Genomic DNA, 23860 nt, shown 5'->3' with positions numbered 1-23860 from the left:
TAAACTGAAGTATAAATGCACCTTAGTCTAAATACATCATACACCATCAGGCATCTCTCATATTGTGGAGTTATACTTCATAACTGTTTTTGCCATTATTGCATCACTTGGGTACCTACCCACTCACCGAAGAAGGGCCAAATAGCCTGAAACGGTGCCGTCTGGGTGGTGGTACCTATCTGAGAATAAGTAACATTAGTCTTCTCCTTAGGTGAAGCGTTACTTATTCGAAGTAGTGCAATATCATGGCAACTCATTGTGAAGGTATTCACAATATGAGATATAACCTAAAACGATGCCGCCTTAAAAATTTTCTGTTTATTCAGAAATGGCTGTGTGGTTGCGATGCCCCCTTTACGTTGATACCTGGACCTGGTCACAATGCCCCCCCCCCCTCCATGATGATACCTGGATATGCCACTAAAAATAAGTGATTCATAAACTAGTGCAGAGGATATTATTTCTTCATAAAATAATAAAAAAGTAATGCTGACTTTCTTTTCTTTTTTCCTCATTTTTTTTTATAAATTGTGTTTTCAGTTTTGATAAAAAAATTTCGCACAACTTCAAAACATAACAAAAATATTTTCTCCACAGAACCCATTCCTATCAAAAACTTGCTACAGCAAGCCCAAAAACATTTTGGGAAAGTCACTTGGGAAAGGATTCAAATCAAAATTTACATTAAAATAAGCTATTTCTTAGATGAAAATAGACCAAACTACCTGAGACTCGTCCCTAGATACCCAGGCCTGTTCTGCTTTCTTGGTTTGCACTAGCCTCCTGACTTGCTGTCGATATTTGGTCATAATTAACTCAAGAGCAGACTGGTGTTCTTCCAGCATAGTACGTAGTTCTCTGTTTTCCTGTTGTAGTTCTCTAATATGACGATTTTCCTGCTGTATGCTAAGAATTAATGCAGATCTTGGCCGCTGGTGTGCAACAGCATTTAATTCAGCTAGTTCTTCATGATACTACAATAAGAAAATTATGGATAAGCAATTTAAATATATGACCTCTTCATAACTATAAAACCTCAACATTCCAAAACTCATTTCACCTAGAGTACTCATACATCACTCACTTTGTTTTATTAAAATACAAGATGGAAGCTAATTATGGGTGGTTATAATGAAGATTCAAAATACATGAAACCTCAAAAATTTGGAACTTTTTTGAATATTTCTGCAAGGTTAGTTGACTGTATGAGAACAGAAAGGAAATAGGATGCTCAGATTTAAAAATAGCACTGCAGGTGCTGGATTTATGTTCCATTAATAATTTCCAAACACCAATTACTTTCTGTTTAAACATTTCCCAGACTGTATGACATTATTTCTGTGTATCTGCAAACACATAAAAACCATTAATTTTGCAAGACATTCAATACTAGGTCATAGTTTAGTTCTTAACAGTACAAGTGTGTAAAGTGTAGTGTTTTTGGGTCATATGGCACAAGGGGTTTCCCCCATCTCCGCATAGTATACATTGTTGTGTGATACAGTACACTGTAAAGGACAGACATTTAAAAGTGTGTGGATCGTGTATATGTGTAATGTTTTGTACCATTATTCATCTGGCCTTTTAGCCATTGGGCCCCTAATGGGACCCACCATTGCCCACACGTGGCCTCGTGGAAGCAGACCAGGTACACCCAGTATAGTTATATTTACTCTGGCAGGCCCTGCCACCTAAATTTACTGAGATTTTGGTGGTTAGGACCTAAAAAAAAAAAAAAAAAAAAAGTTACTTTATTTTATGCTGAAAGGGGGTAGGCTGAATGGCAATAGGGTTGTTGCATGGTTGACTTAAGTTTTTGAGTGTGGGTTTGGAAAATTTTGGTTTCATTAGATGCAGTCGCAAAGTTAGAGAGAGGGTGGGGAGACTGAAGACTAGGGAGGGTAAGACAGAGGTGAGGTCAATAGAGAAGGAGACCCCAGATGGCCAGTGAGGCATGCCCATGCCCCACCAGATGGAAGAAAATGGGGTGGCGAGGAGACAATTGACCTCCCTACCACCCAGGAAGTAGGAAGAAAGTACCGTGCAAGAGTGCACTAGTATGGCAGGACAATGGCCTTAGCAGCAAGCTGCATGAAACAAACTCATGTCCAGTGAGTTTGTTTCAGAGGTCAGGTTCAGGAGATGTGTAGAGTCAAGTCTGACTTGGTGATCACTGGTGTCTTCCGCCGCAGAGGGACCTCGAAACAGGTGAGCAGTGGACTGCAGCAGTTCCGTGTCTGGTCCTGGTCCTGTTGCAAAAGGTCCTTAGCGTGGTTAGCTCAATCTTTCCGTTTGAATGTTTCTGTTCAATTAGGTCGAGTTGTTTCATTTAGTTACTGGCTTTAGTTGTGATGAATAGTAATAAGTGTCCTCTGCCTAGAAAACACCTCTTGCACAAACTTTGTGAAGGCCAGAAACTCCTCCCTCGAGTCTAGAAGGTGATGCTCCAGTCCTGCTGGTAGATATGCGAGTTCCGTCATAAGTCAACAGCGGAGGTCCTCATAATGGTTGCAGCTGTACATAATGTGGGACCATGTTTCTGTCTCTCCACACGTGCAGAAGGGGGGGGTCTTCTGTTATTCGAAAATAAGTTAACTTGGTGTTGAAGGCACCATGGCCTGTCAGGAGAAACGTTGTAAATAGACCTGGGTAGAACCAACAGGGGGCTCTAGGATACATGCGTCCGACTGCAGGTAGGGACTTCCTGGTAATTTCCCCTTTTGTTGAAACAGACCACCTTTCCTGCCATGCCTGCTGCACATGATTCTCAAGTCTGGTCCTTTCTTCTCTTCTGTTCCCTGCTACGTTGATAGTGTATTCCCCCCAGAGTGTAGGGTAATCTTTAGTCAGGTGGTACATCATTCCGCAGAGTACAACTTCTAGGTCGAGGGCAGGACTTGGAGGGCATGCGTACTAACAGTATGGCAGGCACGGGTGATGACCAGGAGAATTGAGCATTGTATGGTGTCCAAGACCTTTTTGTTAACCACCTTTGTGGCTCTATGGAACCACAGGGGGGAAGAGTACATAATCGCCGGGGTGAAGGTGGCTTTATAGCAGTGTTAGCATGCGTTTTTTGAGTCCCCAGTCCTTCCTTGTTATTCTGGCTATTAATCCGGTATATCTTCTTATATTTTTTCTCTCAAGTATTTGAGTTGAGGGTGGAAGGACAGGTTGGTGTCTAGAATGATACCTAGATGCTTCAGTTCGGGGACAACCATGCCACTTACCTGTGCCAGGTAAGTGGCATGGTTGATTTAATACTACCATAGGAGAATTTATCAGGAACTCCTCGAGTCGCCGCCCATTATGTGTCCCTCTCCTATTTTGTGTTTGCCTGTTCCCAGGTGGATTTTAATTTGTGGTAGTCTCCTTAAATTTAGGCTGCCTTTCAACAGTATAGATTTAGTTTTTTTGCAGCTGATATTTTTAAGAATTGGACAGTGGCCCAGTCTTGAAGGAGTTTAAGTGCTTGGACTTCCATTTGTGCTCGGCTTTCAGCAGCGACTGTCAGTATTAGATCATCCGCGAAGGCCTGGGAGTTAATTTCCCCCAGGTCCAGGGCCAAGAATTCATCTAAGATCATATTACAGAGCAGTGGCCCTAGAACTGAACCCTGGGGGCAGCCCATGTAGAGCGATCTGGTCAACTTATTATATGGTGCTATTACCTGGATTTCTCTGTTGGTTAAGTAAGATTCCATAACTTTGTACAAATTCATAGGTGTGTTTGCCCTTCTAAGTCTAGCTAGGACGCTCGGCCACCAAATGGCGTCAAATGCCCCAGCAAAATCGACTGAGATGGCAAGGAAATATTTTTTGTCACACCCTGCTGCCACCCTCAAAAGGCCACTGAGGGCTTCGATGGTCGAAGTTCCTTGCTTGAATCCATATTGTGTTGGCATGCTTAGTCCAGCTGTTTCGTAGTGGTGAGCTATTCTTTTACTTATCAGCCTTTCGAATAGCTTACTTGCCACTGGGAGCAGGGAAATTGGCCGATAAAAGTCCAGTTGTTCTGGAGGCTTTGAAGGATCCTTGGGTATGAGCTTCACGGTTGTGAAGTTTCCAGTCGGCTGAGCAAGTTTCTGTTTTTAGGCATGCGTTGTATAATCTAAGGAGCAGTTCCGAGGTAGTGTCTCTTACCTTTTTTATAATTTCTGGCTCCAGAAGATGTGGGCCGGGGCATTTTCTATTCCTTATGAGAGCCGCAGTGGTGTGCAATTCCTCCATGGTAAAGGGCTGTTCATTTGCTGTGTTTTGTATGCTTCATTTTCTCTACATATCTGTACCTGTTCCATTAAGCTTGGGACAGCTGGTTCTTGATAGATCTGGTTGAGTATGTTATTGATAGACTGTTCCCAGGTGGTGGCTAGTGCGCCCTGCGGGGTTCGAGTTGCATTTATGATTTCTCCTCTGGGAGTTTGCTAGAAAAACTTTGCAGACTACTCCCCAGGGATCAGCGTTTCCAGCTGTGTTGACCAGGTGCTCCCGGGCCTTGCACTTGCTTTTGCATATCAGGTCTGTGTAGCTGTTTCTAACAATATTGTATCTTTTCCTTAAGAGTCTTACTTCCGGCTCCGGCAAGATACATCTCGCCTTTGAAACTCTTTTGTTGCCTTTATGACCTGCTTTCTTAATGTTTAAATTTCTTGGGTCCACCAGGGGACTGTGCCAGAGGTTGGAATCTTCCTCTTCATTGCTGTTTCACTAACGTTTGTGATCATTTTTGTGACCCTCCTCTGGATCTCATTCCGGTAAAGTCGTTGGTCAGAACCAGTGCCTTGCCACCTGGCACAGCAGGCTCCCAAAGAGTTCCCAGTCAGCCTTGTTAACTGCAAAACAGTTCATCATGTGTTTGACTATTGGAGTTCTGCTAACTGTCTGGCTGATTTGGTAGGTAAGTACTCTGTGGTCTGACGTCCAGGAGTCTTGGACTGCCCAGTCCACATGTCCGGCCACATTGGTGGTTGCCAAGGAGACATCTACTGTGGCCTCCCACATAGTGTTACAGAAGGTCGGTAAGTGGCATGGTTGATTTAATACTACCATAGGAGAATTTATCAGGAACTCCTCGAGTCGCCGCCCATTATGTGTCCCTCTCCTATTTGGTGTTTGCCTGTGCCAGGCCAGTGATCAACAGTTGACGTCTACCCCGATGATGATCTTCTGGTTGGGAAGTGTATTCAGCAGTGTCTGCAGGTCACCCCTACAATCAGTTGATTGTAGGGGTGATCTCCTCTCCTGGCCTGCAGTACAAGGAGCCAATGTAAAAGGTGCCTAGTGGTGAAATGATGTGTGCACAAGCAGCCCAGGCCGTGCATAGTTGGGTTATTTTTGTGAGAGTCAGGTTGGAGTTTCGTACTAAATATAAAAATACTAGTCAGTATTTTTATATTTAGTTACCAAAAACAATTTTATTATGCAGCTGAAAGCTCTGCCCGAATTCACAGGAGTAAAATTAAAATTTTGACTCCGACAATGTGATTGCATTCAATTATATCTTCATCTCGCTGAGCACAGAATACGTAATACAAATTATCACTGAATACAAAAAGGCTATATGCGTAAGTTCCAAAAAAAAAATTGGAATTTTCAGAAATGTGGCATGTGCTTATTTCCTGAGGATGCCTGATTCAACTTGTGTACTGTAGTTACTGGGCATATGTATCATTCTAGACCAGTGGTTTTCAACTGGGGTGCTGCAACAACATTCCAGGGGTGCCACCTAATTTGGGTTTAAGTTACTTAAACTTATTTTTTAATTTATATGCTTATTTCATTACAAAAAAGGTGTACAGTATCTTCTTAATTTTTTGGTAATCTATAATTGAGGTTTGCTTAGTACCTCTTTATAAAGAATAAAATTATATACACCTAATTCTGTTTATACAAGGTAGATACGTTCCTGAAAAATACGTTTAAAAAAAAAACGTATTTATGGAAGAAAGGAAGATTGGTTCCGGATCTAAAAAATCAGTAAAAATAATTTTAAAAAAACACATAAAAATATTCGTTTTAAGCTTATTTTATTTCAATAAAATACACATGTAATAATATGTAATGAAAATGTATTAAAGTAAATTTGTATGCATATGAAATGAAAAAAATTCTTCATGAACAAAAAAAATCTGTTTTACACATAATAAGATTTTATTCATTTTCACTTTCTGACAATAAATGGCGCATACGTTTGCGTACGACTGGAATATCACTGCTATCACTAGAAATGTTGTGGACATAGTCTTCTTCCTCTATTAATGAAATTCTTTCTGTGATCTCTTGAGCAAAATCAGCACGAGTCTCCTCTGGTGCTGATGTTTCACCGGTTTTACGAACGAATTCAGTTATTAATCGTTGTGTTTGTGTTTTGGTTAGGCCATTATATAATTCTCTGTAAGAGGCTGTCAACAACTTCAGTTCACGTTGAAACTTCCCAGCGCGTTCCTCATTAGGGTCATGTTTGACAAAATGATTACCTAATTTTCTGGCCAGTTCCAGACATTCTTTTATTAAATCTGCACTTAGAACAGGATCATTATCACTACGTTCTGTGGGATAAGGAGTCCCAAGGCGCCTCCGTAGCCAGGTGGGCAGGAGCAGCAGTGCGTAGCACACGCTTCTTGATTAGACCGGGGTTCGAGTCCGTGACCACCAAATACGGAGGATGTGGAAAGGTCAGGGAGTGACCACCGCATATCCCCGGAGCAATATGGCCTTAGTTGCTAATGCTCCTAAAAATCAAATAACAAAACAACAACGACAAGGAGTCCCATATTTCATCTTCGCTTAGGGCTTTGTCGGTTAATAATTCATCAATATCTTCAAACGATAGATCATCGAATCCTTCTCCACCAATTTTGTGTGCCATTGTAATGATGTTGGGAAATTCGGTCGTATTAGGGATGATGGGATCTTTGCTTTTTACACATTGTGGCCAAACTGCTTTCCAACACACATTTAAAGTTGCTGGTTTTAATTCAGTTAACGCTAATCCAACTTGATTGATACAATTCATAATTGAGAATTTCTTCCACACATCAATGACTGTTAGTGTTTCATCATTCAGTTTGTCCAAAACGTGTTGGAATGTTCGTTTTACGTAGTATGTTTTAATTGTCGCAATTATACCTTGGTCTAGCGGTTGTATCAAAGATGTAGTATTAGGTGGCAGAAATAAAATTTGTACGTTTGGGTGTTCCAAGACAGGATGGCCGGGTGCATTGTCAAGAATCAGAAGAACTTTAAATTTGAGACCTTTCAAATTCATATAACGTCTGACTTCTGGGACAAAACATTTGTTGAACCATTCTGCAAAGATAGCAGTGGTCACCCAAGCCTTCTTGTTTGCCATCCAGTGAACAGGCAGTTTATTGATATCTACACCTTTCATTGAATGTGGGTTTAGGGCTCGATTTACCAGCAGTGGTTTCAACATATGATCTCCTGAAGCGTTGGAGGAAAATAATAAGGTCACATGATCCTTAGCTACCTTAAAACCACCAGCAGTTTTCTACAATTTGGCTACATACGTTCTGTTCAGCATTCATTTCCAGAAGAAACCAGTTTCATCTGCATTCCACACTTGATCAGGAGTGTATCCTCCATCTTCAATAATTTTTGCAAGTTCCTGCGGGAATACTTTAGCAGCCGATTCATCTGCAGATGCAGTTTCACCTTTAATTTTTATATTATGAAGAGCATTCCTTCTAAGAAACCTGTCATCCAACCTGTACTCGCAGAAAATTCATACTTTCTGTTTAACTGAGATGAAGTGCTTGGCTCCTTTTCTTTAATCTGTGTGTAAATTCTTAGTGCTGTTTGCTTTGATTTCCATCTACTAGTACTCTTTTTTGTAACTGATCTTCTATCCATATTACCGACCGCGGATAGGCCACGGCCTAGGGAGCGGATTTGGCGAATGGAGGTTAAAATGGTAATGTACTCACATCTACAGTATTGTTGCCATAAACATTTCTGAGATGCATATGGATTCCAGTAAGCATCATTTCTTCCTTGGTAAGAAATTCAATCACCACCCTTTGCTTGATACGTATATCTGCAACATCCACCATTTTGAACTATCTGTGTGCTGCTCTCAGGAGACCGATCACAGTGGCACTCAGTATGGTGAAACTAGGCACCTCTAGTGACCACTTGGTGACATGCAAAATTATCTATCCATATTACCAGAGCCTTTTCCATATTTTCCTTGACAATATCTCTTGTATATGATGATGAATTAACACTTACTTTTGTTCCAGAACATACCGACTTCCTAATTGCAGCTTCATTTTTCTTAATAGTTCTTACGGTAGCTTCATATACACCAAAATGCTTTCCTACAGCCGTAGCCCCTTGTCCAGTTGCAAGATGATCTAATATTTGAATTTTAAGTTCCAAAGAAATCGCTTTCCTTTTCATTTTGGTAATAGGCAAATTATTCGACATTATATAAGGGTTACTGAAAAATTTCTCAGTTATAATTAATAAATAAAGGTATGAAAAATTTGTAAACTTACAATTTATTGACTATCGGCAAAATTAATAAATTTATATGTGCATAAATTTCACTTTGAAATAGAGCTGACTACTAAATGTCTTCCGAAGATACAATGCATGAATACCGTAGATGTGTACCAAATTCAATAAAAACGACGATTCATAGATACCTAGATGTACACATTGGTAAACAAAAGCACGCATTTCAAAATGCACACACTAGCTGTTATCCAATCTATTGGTGTGTGTAATATAGAAATGATACTAATATGCCACAAATAAAAAAAATTTTTCTTAGAATTTAGGCAAAAAAAAAAAAAAATTCTTCTTAGAATTTAGGCAAAAAAAAAATTCATAGAAATCGTGTTAAATCAAAATGACTCGTGTAAAAAGAGAATGGAATATTTATTTTGAATTCGTGTTAAATCAAATTCATGTAAAAAAAGTTGTGCAAAAACAGAATTAGATGTATTGTATATACAGGGTGTCTCAAAAATATTGGTGCAAACGTTTAGGGGAGGTAGGTAACATCTAAAGGAATGTGAATCGCATAGGAACCCATAACCGGAAACGTCACGGGAAAGTAGTAGCAGAGGCACAAGAAGCAGAAATGATACAAGACAGTAATTAGTGGCAAACATTTATTTGACATAATATTAACAATGGAGTATGAAAGGGATGCATTTCATGATGTTACAACAGATGCTCGAAGGTTCCACCACGAGCATCTGTTGTAACATCATGAAATGCATCCCTTTCATACTCCATTGTTAATATTATGTCAAATAAATGTTTGCCACTAATTACTGTCTTGTATCATTTCCATTAATTCCAATGGAAAAAAAATGGAATATCCATATTACCAGAGCCTTTTCCATTTTTTCCTTGACAATATCTCTTGTATATGATGATGAATTAACACTTACTTTTGTTCCAGAACATACCGACTTCCTAATTGCAGCTATGAAAGGGATGCATTTCATGATGTTACAACAGATGCTCGAAGGTTCCACCACGAGAGGCGATGCATGCGTGACACTGACGCAGCATGGATTGGCGGACACGGTCGAACACACCTGGAGTTTCTTTGACAGTAGCAGCAGCGCAGACGAGTATTGCCACGAGATCCATTTCCATCTCCACAGGCGATTCATACACGACAGGTTTGAGGGCACCCCACAGAAAGAAATCAAGGCTCGATAAATCAGGTGAGAATGGGGGCCAGGCAACGGATCCACCACAGCTAACCCATCGATGCCCAAAACGCCTGTTCAAATGGTCACGAGCACACCTTCCATATTGGGCAGGTGCCCTGTCATGTTGAAATCAAATGTTGCGTCTCACATTTGCTGGAACATCGTCAAGCAACCCTGGTAGAACTTGTTCAAGAAAGATCTGATATTTAGCGGAGTTCATGCGGGATGGTAACAGGTATGGGCCGACTAAGCAGTCACAACCATATCGGCCCACACATTTATTGCAAAGCGATGTTGTGCCGCATGGGGGCGCACACACGAGCATTGTGCTGATTGAATAAGCCTTTCCCAGGTGAAATAAGCCTCATCCGTGAACAAAACATAGGCTGGAAAATTCAAATCTTGTACACTTTCTTGGAGAAACCACTGCGCAAAAGCCACACGTGCAGGATGATCTTGAGGGAGCAGTAACTGAACCCTTTGGAGATGAAAGGGATGTAAGGAATCGTCGTGCCAGACACACTGTACACTGCAACGAGACACTCTTAAGGCAGAGGCAACGGCACGTGTGCTGGTAGTAGGATTATTCTGGATGGCATTCAACACACTTTCTTCCATGGCGGGAATTCGCGTCGAACGTGGACGCCTGCACTACTCCTGTTACCTCTAAATGACCCATAATTGCACAAATTTTGATGCACACGTGCAAACAAATGGTGGTTCGGTACATGTCTGTCTGGGAAGCGTTCTCCATAAATTTGTTGAGTGACTTGCCCATGCCCTCTGCTAATCCATGCACTAGGTGCATGTCTGCGAGCTCACAGTTCGTATATCAATGCATGCTCTTCGTGTGGCAACTACTGCTTGAATGAGTAAACCAGAAATTTTCCTTCTCGCGAACTGATGAACAGCGCCGAGTACTGACTTATGGTGACGTTTCCGGTTATGGGTTCCTATGCGATTCACATTCCTTTAGACGTTACCTAACTCCCCTAAACGTATAATGTACCAATAATGTGCCAGTAATAATGTACCAATATTTTTGAGACACCCTGTATATAATTTGTATTATGAAATGTAATTTTTATAATTATATTATTGTAATAAACATCATATAACATATATATTTTTTAATATTATAAAAATATATATACAGAGAGAGAATTGGATCTACCAGGCAGAAAATTGAGTAGGGGTGCCGCAAAATAAAATAAATTACTTAGGGGTGCCGTTATTATAAAAAGGTTGAAAACTGTTCTAGACAACAAAGTTTTTTTTTATAGACCCTTGAATAAAGGGTCAACAAAAAAAAAAAAAAAAAAAAAAATCACACAACTAACATCAAGAAGAAAATTATGTAATGAAAACTGAATTTGTATATATATTTTTTTTTATTGTAAAAGGCTTCATTATATGAATATATAAGATATATATCATATCAATAAAAAAATTTTATAACAGGTGGAGTTTCACATTTGAGAACTTATAATAAACAAATAACAATTATCAAAAGATACTCTTAAAAGAGTATCTTTTGAAACCTTTAAACTTATGTTGTTACTGAATAAATTCAGTAACAACAGAACCGAGTATCACTATTTTGGAACTGGGTTACTGAATAAATATCAATAACCCAGTTCCAAAATTATAAGATAAATATTTTTCAGAAGACCTACTGCATCAAGAAGAATGGCAAAAGATGGCAACAACAGATATATGATATAAAAATTTCATTAATTATCTGTTTTCAGGATAACAGAAATTATTTTATACCAATAAATGTGTCCGAAATAGTATTTGCATATTCATAGTGGAGAGATATTTTTACAATTTCATATGTTTCTTCTTATTTTTTTTTATAAAATCATCCATATTTGTTTTGGTAAAAAAATTAATTTTCATTAAAGCTTTATATCACTTCTTCAAGATAATTTTTCAAGCAAGAAATTAATGAAGACCTGAGCAATTGGCATTCAACTGCTTCTTGCAACTTTTCAAAAATAAATAAATAAAAGTATTAATCACTATAAAGTTGCAAACCACCATTCTGACATGTAAAATTTTGAACGTGTTCAAAATTTTAAACCATTCTGATATGTTCAAAATTTTAAACCATTCTGATATGTTCAAAATTTAACCATTCTGATCAGAATGGTTTATTGAACCCCAAAAATAGGAAGTCTTAAACCTGTTTCCTACTAACAGGCACATTCAAATACACTTAATAATACTGCATTTTTGTCAACATTTCAGATCCATCCAAATTTATTATCAAGACAAAATTTAGCAGGTGACTGGTCTCTCCAAGTTTGTCCTGTATCTTTTTGGGGGAAACTTAGGCAAATATTTGAAGGATATAATTTCAAACATTTGGCAGAAAATCTTTCTAATTAGTTCATATGAGAAACACTTTATTCATTCATAATACACATTAATTTCATGAAATAAAACAAAAACTAACTAGGGTATCAAAGCATATTCACTTCTCTTAACTTTCCTTAAAAACTTGCAAATAAACAAACAGCTGTTTCTTTAAAATTTGCATTAAACTCACAAAATTAACTTCCTAAACCTTTTATTGTTATGTTACTGAAATTTTCTGTATTGATTCAACCATTACAACTCTTTGTGCACTCTCACTCTCTCTCTCTCTGCATTTTGTTTGTAAAACAAAAACAGTAATCAGCTGTCAGACACTTGAAAAACTACCACATAAATTTGGGATGTCACATGATATCTAGCTTCTGACAGCCATTTTTGTTTTCGTACATCAGAAAGTACACAAAAGCAGAACAAATTAATTCTTACAGAATTCACAGGTTGTATAACCAAATGTAAGTATCTAACTTATTTCAGTAATCACTTTTTTTTCGAACTTCAAATTACATTTGCAACATATAATTACTATTGTTAGTACAATATGTTTTCAGGCATCCTTTTTATTCATCTTCCACGTCTCAGCAGCATAGGTCAAATACAGGGACCAAAATATGCCATATTTATCGGCTTTTTACACTTCATTGGAACTTCCCTAGCCCATAACAGGCTATTAACATTACAGAAGAAACTCTGACTCTACTATTCTCCTAGTTATTTCCAAATCTAGGCTGCCATCCTTTGTTAATGAACTCCCTAGGTATTAAAATTATCCACCACTTCCAACATTTCCTTCCCCAATTTCATACCTTTTACACTCACCTCTCCCCATCACCATCTCTTTCTTTTCTGGTCACTTATCTTTAAACCATACTCACTAACTACTCTTTCCCAATGTGTTAGTTTCTCTTGAAGTTCTTCCTCCTTGTTTGCCCAAAGGACAACATCACCCGCAAAAACCGCTGTTCCACCTTTTTTTTCATCCACCGCTGCAAGGATTTTGTCCATGACAATAATAAAATATAGTGGTGACAATACACTACCCCGTCGAAGTCCACTGGACACTGAAAAGCAATCTGATTCCCCAAATTTTGTCCTCACGCAACTTTCACTGGTAATTCATCTACTCCAGGTGATTTTCCATTTTTCATTGCTTTTACTTCATCCTCTGTGGATTCTGCTCTTCTTATACATCTTCCTTCCCATTGGCCTTAGCATTAAGCAAGGTTGCAAAATAGCCTGCCACTGTTTCCTGATTTCCTTTCTCCATGACTAATTTTTCACCTATATCGACTATGAACCCAGGTTCTTCATTGTTCCTTTTCTTATTCCTCAAGAACCCATATATCATCTTTGTCTTCTACTTCATTAGCATTAGCATTTTTAGCATTAGTAGAGGCATTTGATGCAAGAAAGCAAGCTTATGCAGCATCATCCAAAAAAAAAAAAATAATAATAATAATAATAAATAAATAAATAAAAAATAACCACTTCCACTTCACCCCTCTGTTCGTTTGAAATACCTGCCCAGCTGAGCCTTAAACTTATTTAGGCTATCAACTTCCACGACAAGGGATGGAAGTCTATTCCAGCAACCAACCACCCGCTGGCTAAAGGCAAATTTCCTCACGTCTATCCTCAATTTGAATTTATGCCCTCTCAGGTGATTATTCTGAGCAAGAGGAAGAATCTCATCAGCATTGAGCATGCTCAAACCATTCAAGGCTTTATACACCTCTATCAGATCACCTCGCCGGTGCCTAGTCTCCAGACACTGTAATTTGCAAAACGTAAGCCTTTCTTCGTAAGAGCACCCCTTTTTTCCATTCACTAATCTTGTTGCCCTTCTCTGTACTCGTTCCACCATCTCTACATCCTTCTTGAAATGTGGCCTCCAGACCTGTATACAGTACTCTAGGTGCGGTCTGACCATTGCCTTATACAAGGGAATAATCACCTCCTTATCCCTGCTAGAAAAATTCCTATATATCATCGACAATACACCATGAGCTACTCTTGCAGCCCGTCTGCACTGCTCAGAAAACTTCATATCTGCCTGCACAACCACCCCCAGGTCCCTTTCATTCTCTACCACTGTCAGTGTAGTACCACAGAGTTGATACGTTGCTCTGGGGTTGCTGTTTCACATATGTAGTACTTTACATTTGTCAATGTTAAACTTCATTTGCCACCTCTCAGCCCATCTGCTCAACCTTTCCAGATCCTGTTGCAGTAGCATAGTGTCAGTAGTGTCCTTGACAACCCTGCCAACCTTCGTATCGTCTGCAAACTTGGACATTAAGCTTGATATACCATCATCAATATCATTTATAAATACAGAAAACAATAATGGACCCAATACTGAGCCCTGAGGGACTCCACTAATAACATTAGTCCACGATGAGCAGTATCCATTGATTACCACTCTGTCTTCTCCCCAAATCCTTTCTCATCAAATCCTTTCAGTGTGGACATTTAGGAGAGAAACAGTTGGGGGGGGGGGTAAATCAAGGGAATAAGTGGGGAGTTAGCTCTACAAACCCACACTTATCCTTGGTAATGAACACAAAATGTGGCCTATCAGTGTCATTCAACAGAAACAAGACCTATTTTTCTCAAAACCTAGGCCTTATAAGTAAATTCAAAACTCAAATCATTTGTTTAAAAGAATAGCACTTTTCTCACAAATTCCTTTTGATGTAAATTTCTATCAAAGAAAGTGATCACTATGAGAATATGATCAATATTTTTGAAAACAAAATTTGAGCACATTGTTCATCATTTGTCTATGTGCACTGTATTAGAAAACGGATTTGTGCCTATTATGATCGAATCAAGCAAGGAGGAATCATCAGCAACTAGAATGAGCTATTTGCATGCTTCATTTTTGATCAGTTTTTCAACAGTCAAAACACCATCAATGTATAAATTTTTTGACAATTTCTGGGGTTTGGAGCAGCCAATAAGTTCATCTTCCACATTCTCATGGGCATCCCAAAATTTTTCAACCTCATGAAATATGTGCAAGCAAGAGGAAAAATTGTTTTACTGATTCATAGGTTTCAACCTCACTTTCTCCAAGCTTGATTGACAGGTTTCAACCCCACTTTCTCCCAGCTTGATTCACAGGTTTCAACCTCACTTTCTCCCAGCTTAGCTTGAAACAAAATAATGTTTTTCCTTCACTCCATTATTTAACACAATGAACCAGCCTTTAACAGCACTAAAATGACTGTGTATAGATGACTAACAATAAGTAAGTGACCTTGTAAGAAGGAAACAGTCATGTAGGTCAGCTGATGGGATGACATGCTGCATCATGGTCCTACATTCATTTACACGGGTGCTATGGACCCAGTCCTGTTACTTGTCAAACCCTGTACATAGGAGAAAGCCTGAGACTGCAATTAAACAAATACATCTTGTACATGGAACCAGTGGCATAAATATGCCAATGCAACTGCACTGGAGCCTGAGCTTAAAAAGGGCTGTGAAATTTATAAGACAGACTCATTTCTCAAGACAATTAACAAATTTCATTAATAAACAAGAAATTTTTTTTAATTAAATGTAAATGGGAAAAAAAAAAAAAAAAAACAAACAAACCACCAAGTAGATAAGAAAATACAAATTATATGCTTCCCTCCTCACAGGTAACTATCCAGTTGACCTTTGAATTTGAATTTATGCAAACTGTCAGCCTCAACTACCTACAGAGGAAACTTGTTCCAGCAATCAATGACTCACTGGCTAAAAATAAACTTCCTACAATCTACACTTCCTCAACCCCCATAATTTGAATGGCCCCTACTTCTGAAATTCTTTATTAACAGTGAAAATTCCACCTTCATTCATTTTACTAATCCCTCGTAGAGCCTTCTAAACCTCAATCAGGCCACCTCTGAGGTGACCTGATTGAGGTTTAGAAGGCCCACATAATTGGAGTCTTTCCTTGCACAGTTGTCCTTTTGCCAATCTCACATGACTTTATCCTGATAGGTTATAAGTTTGCAGTGCACTTAGTGTACACCTGCAAACATAAATTGGAATCTATGAAACTTTTAATAATACAGACTCTCTCTCTCTCTCTCTCTCTCTCTGCCAGAGTACAAAACAATGGTGTTATGAAATTATCTGAATTAATAATAATAATTGATTAATTAATGCATTACACAATGATATAGGAAAATTAAACATTATTACAAAATGCAATAAATCATTTAAAGAAAACTACAATTAAAAATCATAGTTTTTTTCATACGTTATACAGAAATTATTGTGAAGTAATAGTGAAAAACTATTACTCCACAATAATTTCTGTATAAAGAACAGCACATTTTAGGATCTACATCATTCCCTTGATCATATGCACAACTCCTCTCAGTGGTCATGGGAGGAGTGCAATATCAGGACAATATGTTCTAATGGCAAATCTATTATGCAACAAGAAATACATGTAAGGCCACTGCATTAACTACATAGGCAATTAATGAAAGTCACAAAAACACATGAAAGCATAAGCTAGTCCTTCCAATTTCATATTTCATTAAGGTTATGGCTTTACTGAAATTATTTGAAATTGGGAGCAATAGCTGTTTTATAACTGATATTCTAAATATTTCATTTAAAATATAAAGTAAAACTATAATACTATAATGTATTAAATAATTATTTTATTTTATAAAATAATAGCCAGAAAATAATTTAAAAAAAAAAAAAAAAAAAATAGCATACAGAAATGACACAAATTTTGGTTTAATTAGAAACCTCATAATACAACCATGCTATTACATGGTTTTTAGTGCTAGTGCAGATGTTGGGACAAATATTTTTGGGTGTTACTGCAGATGCACAAAACTCAGTGTTACTGCAGATATCCTCTATATTAAATGGCCAAAATAATCTATACACATGCCCAAAAATATGTGTTTACCAAAAACAAAGTAAAAAGGCGATCTGCTTACATAACATCCAAATCAGAGCTTGCATTTCTAACAAAAAGACTGTTTATTTATTTCTTATTATTTTTTATTTTATTAACTGAAACCTCACTATTTATGAGCACAAAAGGAAGTAACATACTATGGCATAATCAGCATGTGCACCTTGTATGCACGAAAGATGTGTTATTTTATGTGAAAACATTTATGGCAGCACCAGAGTAAAACCGTTTAAATTTTTTTAATGGTTTGATCAAAACTTACTTACTTAGAAGGTTGATGGTGATCAAAGTCTTGAGAAGCAGATTTTATTAAAGTCTTTGTTTTATTCTTGCATAATATTCTGCTTTTATTCTAGCATAATATTACTACCTGCTACTTACTCTGGGTGCCTCCGTAGCAAGGTGGGCAGGAGTGGCACACGCTTCTTGATTAGACTGGGGTTCGAGCCAGTGACCACCAAATACGGAGGATGCAGAAAGGTCAGGGAATGACCACCGCATACCCCCGGAGCAATATGGCCTTAGTTGCTAATGTTCCTAAAAACCAAATAACAAACAAACTACTTACTCTACCGAATCAACATTAGTGACTGAGTTCACATTATTTAGGAAGTGTTGTCATTTCCACATCTTAGTACAAACTTACTCTACTGAATCTTTTTAGCATTAGCAAAGGCATACGATGCAAGAAAGCAAGCTTATACAGCATCAGTCAAAAAAAAAAAAACCCCTTCTCATTTCACCCATCCACTGGTTCCAAATCTTTGTCTAATTCCGCTTTGAATCTATTTAAGCTATCAACTTCTACAACAGATGGAAGCTTGTTCCAGCAATCAACCACCTGTTAGCTAAAGGCAAACTTCCTCACATCTATCCTGCAACTGTCTTTCTTCAACTTGAATTTATACCCTCTCAGGCAATTATTCTCAGCTGTCATTTGGTTTTTAGGAGCATTAGCAACTAAGACCATACTGCTCCGTGGATAATGCGGTGGTCATTCCCCCACCTTTCCGCATCGTCCATATTTGGTGGTCACGGGCTCGAACCCCGGTCTAATCAAGAAGCGTGTGCTACGCACTGCTGCTCCTGCCCACCTGGCTATGGAGACGCTTATTCTGAGCAAGAGGAAGCATCCCATCAGCACTGAGCATGCTCAAACCATTCAAGGTCTTATACACCTCAATCAGATCACCTCGCAGGTGCCTAGTCTCCAGACACAATAATTTGCAAAACTTTAGCCTTTCTTCCTAAGAGCAACCCTTTGTTCTATTCACTAATCTTGTTGCCCTTCTCTGTACTCGTTCCAGCAGCTCTACATCCTTTTTAAAATAAGGCCTCCAGACCTGTAAACAGTACTCAAGGCGTGGCCTGACCATTGCCTTATACAAGGGGATAATCACCTCATTATCCCTGCTAGAAAAATTCCTGTATATCAGGGGTGTCCAACTTAATTTGTGATGCGATCTACTTTTTTCCTTCAAAATGTGCCGCAATCTACCATCTCAAAAATTTCATTGTACAAGGCTAAAAAGTTAATCAACACAGATTTAAAAATGTTGTTTATAGATTTTAAAATTCAATATAATTCTTATTTTAAATTTGCAATTTAAATTTTTAATTGATGTGAAGTTTGTGTCTTTATGTCATCTGCCAAGCTTTCAAAATCGGGAATATATCAAATATTCCTTATCATATATTCCCGATATTTCAAAATCGGGAATATGTGATAAGGCCAACTGTAAAGAATCTTCTGTATGCAAGTACTTAAGAGCACAGCGATTCTTTGTTTTTGTTTGTTTCAAATACGAAAAGGCCAATTCACATAAATATGTGGAACCAAAACAAGAATTTAAAAGTTCACTGCATTTTTTTTCATTTGGGTACTTTTCTCGGCAAACATTTACAAAAAAAAACTCTTTTTCTGATGACCTGGCTTTTAGGAAGATATCGTTTCACAATGTAATAATTTCATTTTCAAGTAATATTTTCTCCATGTGAAAAATTGCAGCGATTTTTTCTGCAATTTGTTTCGTATCTAAGTTGACATTAAATGGATAAGAAATATATTGAACAATGTCTTCAATTGTTTTAAAATCACTGAATCTGGTTTCAAAATCGTCCACAACATTCTCAATTTCAGAAACATATTTCTCGCTATTAAATTCAAAAACAGGATATTTTTGCAAATGATCTTGCATATTTGCAAAATGGTAGAATTTTTTTTTTTCTTTGAGATCCTTAGCCATTGCCAAAAATTGATATTTATATTCAGAAATACTACTAATCGTGTCACCCACATATTTATTTTTTCCTTGTAATTCCAAATTCAGATCACTTAATTTACTGGTAAAATCTGCCAAAAAAGCCAGATCACACAACTACTCCGTATCTAGTAGCTGCTGATAATCATCTCCCCTTTGATCAACAAATTTCGAAATCTCTGTAGAAACTTACTCCGACTCAGCCACCTCACATTTGTGTTACTTTCAGATCTGGTTCTTTTTCATCGAGTTGCATTTTGAAAAGTCTCCTTTGAAGAGATGATGGAATTCACGATTTTGAAAACGACGTTCATAACACTTTTAGTATTTAATCTTTTGCTGGCTAACACTTGTTGGTGGATGATACAGTGGTAACTAAAAAAATCTGGGAATTCATTATCCTTTTGGCACAATGCGATGAATTCGTTAAGATGCCCAGTCAATGCTTTAGCTCCACCTGTTGTTACTGATACGAGCTTAAATAGTGGCAATTTAATTTTTTCAATAAAATGTTTGAATGAGTTAAAGATATCAAGAGTTCTCCAGTTCTTTCTTTTAACGAAACCATACCCAGCAGTTTTTCTCTAGTGGCAGAATCATCGAAAACCATATGAATAAAAATGAGCAACTGAGCTGTATCACTGACATCTGTAGATTCATCCAGTTGTAAAGAAAAGGACACACAATTAGCAATATCAGCACGCAATTGTTCGCTCACATTTTTACTCATTTTTTGGTGTGTCGCATCACAGTATTTTGAGATAATTGCAAATCTTGAAGGGCACTTTTAGAGAATCTGTTATTTCTAAAAATGCATCTTTGATGAATTGACTATCAGAAAATGATTTGCATTTTTTTGCAAGATGACTCACTTTAAATGATGCTACAGTTACTGCTTTAGATTGTAAATTAAGTGTCATGAAGAAATTTTGTTGTGCGAATAGTCTAGATTTAAGTTCTAATTTTTTCTAAGGTCACTATTCGGTGGAAAATACGATTAGTATTTACCATGGAGGGCACTGAAGTGCATTTCTAAATTTCCTTTTTTGGGTATAGCCACGGAAGCATTGCAAATCAAACAGCAACATTTTTCTTTCACCATTACAAAACAAAAAAGTATTCTAGTTCCCTCTCAAATGATACGTTTTACACTTTTTCGTAGCATTCATTTTAAATCAAAAGGTATTAAATTAACATATAAGTACTGTCCAGTTATTAAATCAGCAAAAGCAATGCTTACTGATTAAAACACTAAGTTGCGCGAAGCGGAAAAATATTCTGTCTGAACAACTAACGAAGGATAACTGATGAAGAGGATTCCCAAATGAGGAAGTTGTTTCAAAAATAACCGGACAAACATACCACCGTTTATTGCTCTGTTTGGTTATATCCTTATAAGAATCAGTTTTGAATGCCTTTGTGATATTTCTCTAAAGCTATTTCTGGAGGTCACGACCATAAAACATTAAAAACAATTTGCCCTTTTCTGTTAGTGCAATCTAATTATAAATGGGTAGTAAACTCAATCTTATTGCATTTGCAATAATACCTACAGCTGGAATTCTGTGGGATTTTACTTTATTATGGTGAAATGTGTTTCTCCTTCAATGAAATCTTCAATCATGCAAAAAAAAAAAACAAAAATAAATGTTCAAAATCTGATCTTCATTCCTATTTTTTAAGCTTCATAAATAAAAAAAAATACGTGCAGGTAGCGAAACCAGCTGCACAATATAAAATTTTGGTAGTATACCTGACTGTGCAAATCGAGGGATGACTGTATATTTCAAAATTCATCGTTATCAACCGAAATTAAAGCCGCAATCGACTCGTTGGCCACCCCTGCTGTTCATCATTGACAAGACACCATGAGCTACTCTTCCAAACTGTCTGCACTGCTCAGAAAACTTCATATCTGACTGCACAATTACCCATAGGTCCTTTTCATTCTCTACCACTGTCAGTGAGTACCACAAAGTTGGTACGTTTCTCTTGTGTTACTGCTACCCATATGGAGTACTTTGCATTTGTTAATGTTAAACTTCAGTTGCTGCTTCTCAGCCCATCTGCCTAACTCTTCTAGATCCTGTCATTAACAACCCTGCCAACCTTTGTATCATCTGCAAGCTTGGACATTAAGCCTGATATACCATCATCAATATTAATAAATACAGAAAACAACAGTGGACCCAACATTGAATCCTGGGGGACTCCACTAATAACATTAGTTCACGAAGAGCAGTGATTACAATGCTGTGTTTTTTCCCACTAAACCATCCCTTTATCCACAGCAGCAATTTGCTTCCAATGCCATGCTGCTCCAATTTGTGCAGCAGTCTTCTACATGCAACAGTATCAAAAGCCTTTCTAAGATCCAAATATATGATATCAAAATTATTCTTTGCATCCAGTTCCTTTCTGACCACATCATAGTATCCAAACAAATCAATCAGACAAGACTTTCCCTTAACAAACCCATGCTGTGTCCGAGCTATAACTAAAGTCTTGTCTAGAAGATACTGCAGTGCTTCATTAACCAATGCCTCCATTAATTTCCCTAATTTACTGGCCCACTCTATTTCTCGGTACAGTTGTTTATTATACTCATCAGAGTCATTAGGCCTATAACACACTCCTACTCTCAATTTTGATCTCCCAATGCTCATGTCACACCAAACTGACTAGACACTGCACTCTCTAGTGATGTCGACTGGCTTCACTTCCTTGGATTTTATGTGTTTCTTAACTAATAGCATAATCCCTCCTCCCTTTCTATCCTGTCGGTCCCTCCTGTACACATTGTACTCCCCAAATTCCAGTTCTGCATTCCTTATATCTGTGTGACACCACGTCTCTGATATCCCAACAATATCTGACTTTAATGTTTTGACCAACACCTCAAATTCATCAAAATTACTTACCAAACTCCTAGCATTGGTATACAGGCAAGTATACATGCACCTGTTCCTTTTCTTAGCTACCCTAACACAGCCCATGTATTTACTTGTTCCGAAATGGCTCCCAGCAGTCTCTGAAATCCCCTGCAACCTGTTTTCTAGGCTGCTGCTCATTTCAATAGAAGCAGTGGGAGAATCACTTTCACCTCTGCCAGCAGCTATTGTTATTAGTACTTATATCCTCCCAAGCTAGCAGTTTTCCGACCCACCTAACACTGCCTCGATAGCATCAGCAAATATTCTTGCACCCTTTCTATTTGAGTGTATCCCACCCCTGTAGAAGCAGTCTCTCCTGTTAACAAGCACAGACCAGGCTGAGAAAAATTCTACCCCTCAATCCACAATACCACAATCTCTCTAGGACTGAATCGATCGACAATTCTCTCATCATATACTCTCTCCTATCGTGTCTGGACAGAATTGCACACACTTTCAAATTCAACCCTAACTCAGGGCATTTTTTCAACATTGACCTGTACTTGTTAAGTAAATCTGCCAGCCTCCTACTCTTAATATCATTAGTGCAAAAGTGTACAACAATATCACCTTTTGTGCCCTTAAAAATATCTGCTCTACAACATCATGAACCTTTGCCCCTAGCAGACATACCCTGGTCCTGTTCCACCTATCCTTTTTGTACAATATATTCCCAAATATATCGTACAACAATATTGTACTTTTCCCTGACAATACAGTCACCGACCACTAGTTCCTGTGGGACCAGCGCGTTCTGCCTTAGGGGTTGCCGCTGCGTTGTGTGACATTCGGGTGCAAACTCTTGCATTGATTTGGGCAGCTGAGAACTTGATGGGCCCATTAATTTAAATCCTTCAAGGGCATCAAAGTCCCTGTCCTTCAAGCTTTCATATAGGCCCATAACAACGCTGAGTTGGTGCCCGTTTTCTTCACACTCCTTACATCGTGCACACCCAAAGACATTCTCCTTGGCAATATCATGTCCTGTTTGCTCCATAAACATCAAACAAGCAGTACATTTCAAAAGGCTGTGATTCAGAGGACAACTGCTCTCCCCTCAGTTCTCCCCTGAGCCACAGCACTCCCATTAGCTTGAGCTTTTTGCTTTGCTGCTCTGGGCCAAGTCATGATTTCAATTCAATTTCAGTACAAAAATATAACCCTAAACTTATATCCCAATGCAGTTATAACACTATCTATATAAATATATAACACTATATATATATTTCAGTATCGAGTATTATCTCCAAGTTACGTTTTATGAATTTCGAATCAACTACTTATTCAACCGAATAAATGTTAGCGACTGAGTTAGCATCATTAGTGCTATTTAGGAAGTAACATCATTTAAAATCTAACAGCCACCTAATAAGAAGTTGCGTCATTTCTGTAAAAAAATTTCATTTAAGAATCAATTGCGTCATTTCCGCTATAAGAAAATTTCATTACCAATTGATTTTATTCTAGTACCGCCATAGATATTTTTACATCAAAAAGGGAGGGGGGGGGGCATAAAATGGCAAGGGACATTCTTTTGTCAATTTTACAGGAAAACGGTAAAATGGCAGGTATGTTATAAGAGCCAAGTCTTGATGTGTAATGCAGTCATCACATTTGTGTGAACAACTGATAGTCCATCGGTTTTTTTGTGTTT

The 23860-nt window shown here is 37.9% G+C and overlaps 1 protein-coding gene across 3 annotated transcripts in view; it reads right to left on the bottom strand.

The window, feature by feature from the left end:
- LOC150077285 (FGFR1 oncogene partner 2 homolog) overlaps nt 1-23860 on the bottom strand; it is a 112312-nt gene that overhangs the window by 50982 nt on the left and 37470 nt on the right. For all 3 annotated transcript variants that reach the window (XM_090386181.1, XM_090386179.1, XM_090386180.1), the window contains exon 3: nt 726-974. In XM_090386181.1, the coding sequence (XP_090242307.1) occupies nt 726-974 (249 nt within the window). The remainder of the gene's footprint in view (nt 1-725; nt 975-23860) is intronic.

This window comes from Mastigoproctus giganteus, chromosome 12 (assembly GCF_048544385.1).
Source record: "Mastigoproctus giganteus isolate SK-2022 chromosome 12, ASM4854438v1, whole genome shotgun sequence".
Classification (NCBI taxonomy): Eukaryota; Metazoa; Arthropoda; class Arachnida; order Uropygi; family Thelyphonidae; genus Mastigoproctus; species Mastigoproctus giganteus.
The sequence above is the reverse complement of the archived record's forward strand: the minus strand, read 5'-3'. Positions and strand labels throughout refer to the sequence as shown.